This window comes from Pygoscelis adeliae, unplaced genomic scaffold (assembly GCF_000699105.1).
Source record: "Pygoscelis adeliae isolate BGI_AS28 unplaced genomic scaffold, ASM69910v1 Scaffold120, whole genome shotgun sequence".
NCBI lineage: Eukaryota > Metazoa > Chordata > Aves > Sphenisciformes > Spheniscidae > Pygoscelis > Pygoscelis adeliae.
In genome coordinates, this window is record NW_008824032.1 from 8,092,460 (window position 1) to 8,102,068 (window position 9,609).

Sequence of the window (9,609 nt, forward strand, 5' to 3'; positions counted from 1 at the left end):
TGACAGGGATATTAAAAAGTCTGTAGTTAGCCAAAATGTGTTTTCTCCCTTTCTTAAGTGCAAGTATTCACGTACTGTCCCACTACTATTACATAAAACTCCAGTTTGAGAAGTCTGGTTCAAATCCTTGCCGTCAGACCTTGCACTTGGCAGTTCTTCCAGTAATTTGGTCCCATCCTTCCCCTTCCACATTTCCTGACCTCATCAACTTGATCAGGTTCTTCTGCTTTTAGTTCTACCTTAGATGCCATGTTGTCCTTTACTAAGCTCTAAACATCTATCATCCAGCCTTCCCTCCATCCTGTGCATTTAAAACTGAAATCCTGCCTTTGCTTAGTTTTGGGGAAATGTTCCTTTTGTGCTTAAAGGTTCAATGCCACCTTTTCTCAATCCCCTTTTAATTATTATTTTTTCTTTCGTAAAGGAGATTTGCAGCGGCTCACAGCTAGACTTTCAGCAGTTTTCTGTCTATCTCAGTACTTGTGGTCCATACCATGCAGCTTTGAATTGGCATCTCAGTGCCTGAAAGTCTGCAGCAATAGAGTTAGTAGGGCTCCAACCGTTTCAGGAACTGGGAAAAATTTGTGGTCAGCAGAACAGAGGAGTCTCCCAACAAAGGTATCCTATTCATTAAGTTTCTTAGCTTGCCAAGGAATACACGTCATTACTGTGGAGGATTATTATAGCTGTTACCTATCACCTCCTACATTCTTATATGAGTAAGAGGCCACCCTGCTCCAGACACCTCCATACTGACCTCTCCTGGCAACTGCCATTTTGCCATGCCACATTTTTATGCGCAGACCAATGGATCTTCAAGCTCCTTTTCTTTACAGGTACAGAAAGACTGGTTACACCAAGCAACCACAGCAATTGCCTGAGATCCATGGCCATGGGGCTAAGGTAAGGTAGCTCTCTAGGCTTAGTTAGGTAGCAGTGCAAGACATCCAAAATACACAAGGGAACTGAAACTCCAGGCTCTCTCTCCAGGTGTCTCCAAGACACCAAAAGTCTCTGCCCCTGCAGCCATACTCTCTCTCCAGTGACACTCAGCTGCAGATGGTTAACAATCTCCTATGACACCCCACTCACCACCTACCTTTCTGGACACCTTTATATAGTTCTTGCTGTATACATTCAGCACCTTCTGCTGACAGGAAAAGGCAGGATTTGAGAAATTTGAGGTTTTTCATCTAATACAAATACTTAGTGATGTAGGGCCAATGCAACATTGAGAAAAATATATTGAATCGTGATCTTTCTAACTAAATAGAAGCTTAGCCAAGGATTTATATGCTACATTTAATGTGTCTTTCTGGCCAGGATTCACCAGCTATCAAACTGGGATGTGATAAAAAGTACGGATGCATTGCTCCCTGCACTCCTCAGACTCCCTACAGTCAGTCTTCAAAGTAACACACTTAGATATTCAGCTGAAATTGGAGGGGAAAATTAATCCACATGAAAATTTAATTTCCCTCCGTTTCTCAGAACTATTTGTGTTACATACAGATTGTTAATTCCTCTGCCCACAATGCAGACTTCTCTGCCTTTCTACTTGAGAGGCTTGAGTTTATCCCCAAAAGACCTATAGACTAATGCCAGAAGAGAATACAGTCATCATCAACCTCTAACCTCTTTTATCACAGAGATTATAGCACTTCCCTGCGTTAACCTGCATCACACACAGCTAATGCCCACCTCGCTTGGACCAGCATGTCTTGGCTGTACAGATTCTGACAATGGAAAACTTACCACCTCGCTTGTTCTGCTGATTAAGTGGCTTTACTGTTAAAATCACATTTGTCTGCCTTTTAGCATGGCAAACAATGATTTCTCCAAATTTGTTTGAGTCAGAATGTTTGTTTCAATGATCAGGTAGGTACACACGTGACCTCCATTACTGCAATAGCTGAGCACTTCAGCCTCTTCAATTTATTTAGAGCAGATCTGCTACAATTACTCCGCAGTACAGAACTTGAGTGGGAAAATGTTTGATATCAAACTTGAATGTGTAGTAACCAGTAAAGTTGCTTTAGCATTTAAGCCTGGAAAGGGCTTCTTTTCCCCCACTCACGTTTGCCTGCATTGATCCACTGCGGATTCTCCCCATATGCAGAGGGGAACAGTGGCAATAACATGGATTGCAAAGTCTCAGGATACTGCATGGCTGATATGGTATAAACACTGAGAGAGAAAACCTGCTCAATCAGAAAACAAAGCGTTTGATATTGAAATGCCAATTGAATACAATAAATCTGAGTAAAACAGGAGACTGATTCCCACCGTATCAGCTGCACTCATTGGGATGTATTTTGTGATATAGCATGCAGTTTAATTTCACTGATGTCTACCCTGTTCAGAATATATCTGTCTTCCCTGTGTACCTAGGCATACTGCTGTGGCAGGTGATTATTATCATGAAGTACGATACAGCAACGGAGACATATCTATGTATTAACACTGCAGTTGGTTCATCTAAGTATAACATTTTGGGACCCTCGGTACTAATTAGAGATGACTCAGTCACAGTAGATAGAATTGTGCATGCTAGAATTTGACACTTGAGGATCACTAATCAATCAGCCTTTCATTCTCTGGGATGCTCCTGTATCAGGTTTCAGTTTAATTTCTGAATTTTGCTAACAATGTGTCCGCACAAACTGTCTTAGTTTTCACACGCAGAAATTCAGACTGGCTCTTCTCGTTAATCGTAGAACACAGTTTTCAAAGGCGTTCATATACCCTTCAGCAAGAATGACTGAGTTAGTTCTACTGATTTAAGCAGCAGCAGAATTAGATCAATATTTTTTCTATTGAGAATCCCTCTGGAGACAATCACTGAAGAATCTTGAACCTGAAACAAACTCAGCACTCATGGGAAACTGTCTCAAGTTTGTCTCCTTTTGAATAGCATGGAGTTGTTCAGAGAGCTTTGCTGCAGGCCACTGTCTGTATTTCCTTTTTTTTGGTGCGCTGACGTGTTTGTTATGGACGATACTTTCAGAAATGCAAGACATCCTTCTTCATAGTCCCTGATGCTACAGTAACTTTGTTAAAAGGATTTATGCGGATGACGGTGTGACATACTTTTATAATTTTTTATTTTGAGATTGCTGTAGTTTGATCATAAAGAACCTATTCCTGCCCCCACTGACGTTACTAGAACTGTCACTGGCTTTAGGAAAAATAGGATCAAGCTGATAAGGAGTGTATAAGTTAGAATAAAGAAAAATAAAGCAGCTTACACAACAAAATAAAAAGTAACCAAGCATATTCAAATAACAAAAGATCCCCTTATCATCATCATAAAAAGATTTTATCTATGCACTCACCTAGACATTTTAGAGAGAACTACTATCACCATGCAATCATGATTTACATTAGCTGAGAGGAAAGAAACTGAAAAAACCCTGTTGGTAAGGTGCGATTCTTTGTACCAATTTAATTAACTCAAGGCAAAGCTATCTTACCTCATTTTTGGTCACTTACACTGCTAAGGGGCCAGGTTAAGCTACCGTACACTAAGTGAAAGTCCACTCAGAAGTTTGCTGTAGCCTAACAGCAATTTTTAAAGCAATTTAAATGAAGCAAAAGCAGCTTCTCGGTGTAGAGAGAACCTTAGCAGAAGATTTCTATCCCTACAGGTTATTGGGAGGAATCAGAATGGCAACAGGCAGTGTTACACCAAGAGCTGATATTTTGGGAAGGTAGCTGTTCTCTCAACAGAATAACTTTGCTGAGCCAACAGACTAGATTTTTCCTTTTAACTGCTTTCACCTATGTCCCTTGTCAAGCTACAGTCGACAGTAATATCATCCACAAATTCTGCTAAGTCGAAGTCTGCAAAATTAATAGAAGTCACACCACATGAGTAAATTTTTCTCTCCATCTCTTAATTCCTCTCTCCTGTGCAGATCTCCTGAGAGGTCTTGCAAAAGAAATATGTGCATATTGGGGGGGTGTGGTGGTGTGTGGCAGAGGGGTGGCAAGGGTACATTAAATAAAAACCTTAGTACCACTGTAACGGCGAACCTTATTCTAGTAGCTGCCTGTCTGTTATGGGCTGGACTCTGCTGTCAGCCCAGTTCTGAGCAGAACCTCTGTGGAGAGCCTCCTTCAAGCCAGTGTCTGATTCAGAATTAGTATCCTTCTCACCAGGTTTTGCACTCTTCTCCTATGCCTTTCTGCGTTCCCCAAATAGTAAGTTACGTGATCCATTTACATCACAGTATTTTGTCTTTCTAAAACTGTGTGTGTTAACCAATATTCCCCACTTGTTTCTAAGGGCACCAGCAACAACTACAGAGCAATACCACTGTGGGACCATGCAATCCGGACTGCACATACATGCCACGTAGGGCATAGTTTTATTGTACCCCATTCTAGTACAGACTGCTTGTACAAGCTGTTAATACCCAAGGCCACAGGGACAGGAACTGCAGCTGGGGATAACACCAATCTGATTCTGTACAGTAATTTGAGGTCTACAGGTGAGGACTTGCTAATAAAGGCTGATGATTATTAGTACAAGAAATCATTCAAAAGGTTTTGAGAGGTACCATCTATTCCTTTGCAAAAGTTCCCTTTTTGTGCAACCTTAAGTCAGTCAATATATTTCTCCAGCACGTTTCACAAGTAGGAATAAAGGGTGGCAGGAATGGTTTAGCAGTGACCGAAAAGGAGCAGGGACACCCCATTCTGTTCATATGCTGGTTTTAGGGGACTGTGAGGCTGCAGGGATAAAACTGTTACGTGCTCATTGCAGTTCTTTCGAGTCTGCACACACAACTTATTATTATACCACTTAACCCCCTGGCTGTCATCTACACTTAGCCCGCAGTGCTGAACAGATCACTCACCTGCCGTTCTTGGTCACGATCATCTCATTAGTGACTTCCCTGAATCTCTGCCAGAGCGTCGCATCCTCTAAGACAACCTGGAGCTGTTTCTCAGTGGGGTCGCCTTTGTCTCTCCCAGCCTGGAGTTCGCTCTCCACTACGCTGAGTAGCCTGGAGACAGTGCAGTCGCTGGGTTTTTTGCAGCCCAGGTCTGCCATGACGACTTTACTGCCGGAAACTTCAGGTAGCTGTTAAAAGACAAAAATAATGAGCTAAATCAAAAAACAAGTCAGTTCATTGGGCACCGTCTGACAAACGTGCTCTCCTCACTCTTTTGCCACTGACTAGCTCTTTCCTCTGGAAGTCCCAATGGGCAGTGACACCAGCGTGTGGAGGTTTACGCACACACTCACACAAAAAGAGGACTATCTCCTAATTACCTGTCAGACGGTCAGGTGGGTGGCACGCTGATGACTCAATTGGCTGCCTTGAAAGAAGAGTCCTCCATCCAAATTAGCATGCTTTTATCTTTTTTCAACCTGAAGTGGGTCTAATTGTTCTGCTTGAGAACCAGGTTTCCATTAATGAAAATTGTTTCATTTCCAGACTGAAACAATGCATGGAAATTACGTTCACGCTGATGCAGGCTCTAACTGAAGGAGCTGGTAACAGTCAAGATAGTTACACAGAGAAGGTAGTCTTAAAATATTTTCACCAGGCATGTGGAGTAAACGCATTAACCTCATTCCTCTATGTTGCTAAATCAAAATGTAATAGTAAGAGACCCTTCTGCACTGAGGTTTCAATGCACAAGGAGAAGGCAGCATCCCTACACTCCACCATTGATGCCTACTGTGTCCATCCCTTGGTCCCACAGCCATTCACAAAACCCCTGCTGCACCTTACAAGCAGCTGAACTCCCCTCTGGCTGCATTTCCAGGGACAGACCCCATGCTTCTGGGGCTGGGTGTGAGCCTAACTGCCTGAGGCCTGGCATTGCTGACCCGCGCAAGGTCCACCTCACACAAAAGCTCCCTCAGCATCCCTAAAACAGGCATTCCCTCTCGCCTCAGGCTGAGACCTTCTCTGACAAGCCTAATCCAACCGCACTTACCCTCCACAAAGAAACCACCGTTTTACTGAGAAGTCCAACAATTTCGGCACTCAGCCAAGGATATGAGAGACCTGGGTTCAGTTCCATGCTAAAGGGTTAAGTGGAGGCCACATGAATACCAGTGACCCGTAAACACTGGACTTTGGCACATAACAAAGCATTTGAGTGCCTAATTTCCCCTGATGCATCTAGCTCCGATAGTGCCTCTGAAATTTCTGGTCTGTTGGACACGACATAGTGAGGGACTTGATGATGAAAACATACTGTTGGAAGTCATTTTTAGAGAAATATATTTTCTGGCTACTTAGAGAACTTTGCATTTGTTTAATTCAAGAGCCTCTGTTGAATTCCTGTGCTTCTGTTTTTTTCTAAAAAATGAAATGACTTGGTGGATCACTGATGGGATTTATAAAGACAAGAAAGAGTCTGGCAAATTTTGTAAAACAGAATTTAAGATAAATCCATCATTTGGCAAGGCTCAACAGATCTTGCAGTTAAAAAAACTGAGAGACCATCTAGCTAAGCAGCAAGAGCCAGAGCTGGTTGATCTTACTTGTGTTGTACGGCACCTTATTTGGCAACTAGTCCTACTGATCCCTCAAGCCCTACATGGAGTAAGGATACTGGCTGCAAGTCCTCAAAACTGCACAGCTGCAGGTGTGCAGCAATGTGATGTTCTGCAAAATGGGAGACCTTAGGAGAGAACCCTACATTCCCAGCAATCTCAGCACCATCGGAAGGTGCAAGCCAGAGAGGCCTGAGGTATTTTTGCATCTGGGTAATCCCAATCATGCTACTTTCAAACTTCACACTCTAACTCATCTTCTTTTCAGCCTTTATGTACCTTTTAATTTGCCAACTCATAACAAAATTACCTAGATTACTCTATCAATCAACTCACCTCATGAGTTACACTAGAAGGTGTTGAATAGCAATAGCAACTTGTAGATAATATCCAGCCCACTTTCACTGTTGAGCAACCGAAGAATGTACTTTAAAATCTATAGGATATTTAGGTACTTGGAAGTGTGCCACTTTGCATTTGGAAAAATAATTGCATCTCAGGTAGTATGTTTGTGTAACATGGAGTATGTTTATGTTTGGGTTCTCCTTTCCAAGTGGTCAAAGAGAAAAGAGAAGCTACTACTGTAATTTTTCCCTGCATGTGATCAAATGGCATAGCAAATGCATAGGAGACTATGTGAGACAGTTTTTAGTTTCATTATATTATAAATGTAAATAAACACAGAAATCAGAGCTGGTTGAACTACTGTGTGTTTCAATTCAACAACTTCAGTGTTTCAGACAGCTCTAAAACAAATACATCTGTGTTATTTGGGGATTTTTTTTTTTTTTTAACCAAAGCCCTGTTTCCATACAGCTTTTTTTAGAATTAGTTGCTCAGAAATCAGGAGATTCAAAGTTGAGGCAAGTAAAGAGACAGTAGCTCATAAAAGTAGTAATATTTCAGTAGTTACACACAGTTCTTTCTGAAGCAGCTTGGTTTTCAGAAGTACTGACTACCCGTCTCTCCCACAGGGCTTCAAGTGGAGTGATAGCAGATTAGAGCCTCCGAAAAATCAGATCCAATCTGCCTTCCTCAAGATGCTTAGAGCTTAAAGGAAATCTAAAGCATGCACAAAAGCAACAACAGTTCACGTTGGTGGAAGGGTTTCAAAACAAGGAAGTGGAAGGTTGCCTCACCAGCAGACACTGGTGAATTGCTAGAGGCAAAGAGTATGTTCAGCAAAGATGGACTGGAAATGGAGGCAGCCACAAAGCAAAAGAAAGGGGGGTCCTGCCCTGAGTGCATTACTTGCCCAAAGCACTCCTGGGACAGAGCGGTGGAGAAGGAAGGATATATGGAAGGAATGGATAATAGACCCATTCCAGCAATGGGCTGGGAAGCAAGTTTTTCATCAATAAGACTGGATTTTTTTACAGCTAGTGTCCCTAAGGGAGAAGCACGAAGGCATTTGCTTTGGAGTATCATACTAAAATTTGCACGATAATAAAATACACTTTCAGATACTAAAAGTAAGTTACACCTGGGGGCTTACGGTTATCACTCACACAAGGTGCCTGATGCTTGAAAGTCTTGTCTCCCAGAGGAAAAAATCCCCAACAAATCTAATCTCTTAAAATACCCGACTTTCATGCAGTTTGAATTTTAATTTTATAACTATGTTACCGTAGCTCAGGATGCCTGCAACCACATTTTCCAAAATGAGAGTAGTTACCTGTGGTTGGCTAATGGGAATAGCCCAATTGCTATTTTCAGCGTGGGGAAGGGTGTTTCAGCTGTAAGAGTTCAGACTAAGAGCAATTTATGATATACGTAGCAACATATCCAGAAGGCACAGCTCCACCACTGACACATCTTTCCAGCCTAGAAGAATTAGCCAAAGAAATAACAAGTTTGCATGCCTGCAAGCAAATGATCAGCTGAATGCGCTTGGGCCTGAGATTTTACTTTAAAACACACATCCAGACCCAGATGAATCCCATCCCACACGTCAGGCTTCCTCACATTGTACATCGTCTCTGCTTCACACAGCGGCCATGGGAGAGGGCTGCAGAAGAGAAACCAAACAGATGGATCCATAGTCAAAGTTATTTGCTTATTGTTGGCTTTTCATTAAAAAAAAAAAGGTGGAAACCCTTATAAATATTGTATTATTCTTTATTTGGAATATTTAGCCTGTTTTAGGAGAAGTAAGAGACATCATCTAATCTTATGTCCCTCTGTTCACCTAAATAACAACTTTGAATACTTCCCAAACATCCCTTCTCTCTCCTACTTTCTTGCAAGATAAATTTTTCCAAGTCTACAGATGCTGAAACTGAGGCACAAACAGATTAATGTCACTGGACATAGGTATTGCCGGCGCACTGAGAATAACCCATTCTCAGAGGCCAGGTGGGTTATTTCTTGGGCTGGAAGTTAAATCTCCCTGAACCTGACATTGGAAGAAAAGGTAGCTGCACTTACGGAGTAACACGGTAACAAGGTGACTGACAGCGGTCATTGCCACCGCAGGTGGGACAGAGCAGGGCCCAAGGACAGAAGACTATTACCGCTCTTGCGCTTGTCTCCCGTTTAATTAAACAAGCAAATCAGCAGGGGCGTCGGAGGGAGCAGGAAATGCTCATACAAAACCTGCAAGAGTGTAAACTGTCCCTGAAACCCAGCCGGGAGAGCTGGGCACTTCCCGGCAGGGATCAGACACCTCGTGGCTCATAGCCAGTCAGAACTAACCCCTACTAGTTAAAAATGCAAGTACAATACTCATAATCATCTCCAGCCATGTCCAGGATTTACTAATAAGAATTTAGCGGCTCACATTTTTAAACGAAGCAAGAAGGACTGGGGAAGAGCAGTGAAAGAACAATCCTGCAACACTTACTGGAGTTTATTCACCAAGTTAGAGCAGAAAAAAGCAAGGTGTTCTTTTTGACTTTCTAATTAAACTCGTTCTAAAACCCCCCTGGCCACCAGCTGGTGAGACACAGCAAAAAGAAAAAACAAAAAAAGAAAAAAGGTAATTAAAGAGGCCTTCCTTGCCTTGACATTGGATAGCTGTTTTTTGGCCTTTAGGTGCATGTTTCCAAATAAAAGGCGGCCCTTAGTGATCAGGTGAAATCGCAGAGAAC

At 42.3% G+C, this 9,609-nt stretch overlaps 1 protein-coding gene across 1 annotated transcript in view; it reads right to left on the reverse strand.

Moving 5' to 3' along the window:
- The window catches only part of TBX19 (T-box 19), a 13,666-nt gene extending 8,438 nt beyond the window's left edge, over window positions 1-5,228 (reverse strand). The window contains exon 1 of the mRNA XM_009329696.1: window positions 4,863-5,228. Within this exon, the coding sequence (XP_009327971.1) occupies window positions 4,863-5,059 (197 nt within the window). The 5' untranslated portion in view covers window positions 5,060-5,228. The remainder of the gene's footprint in view (window positions 1-4,862) is intronic.
- Between the last annotated feature and the right edge of the window lie 4,381 nt (window positions 5,229-9,609).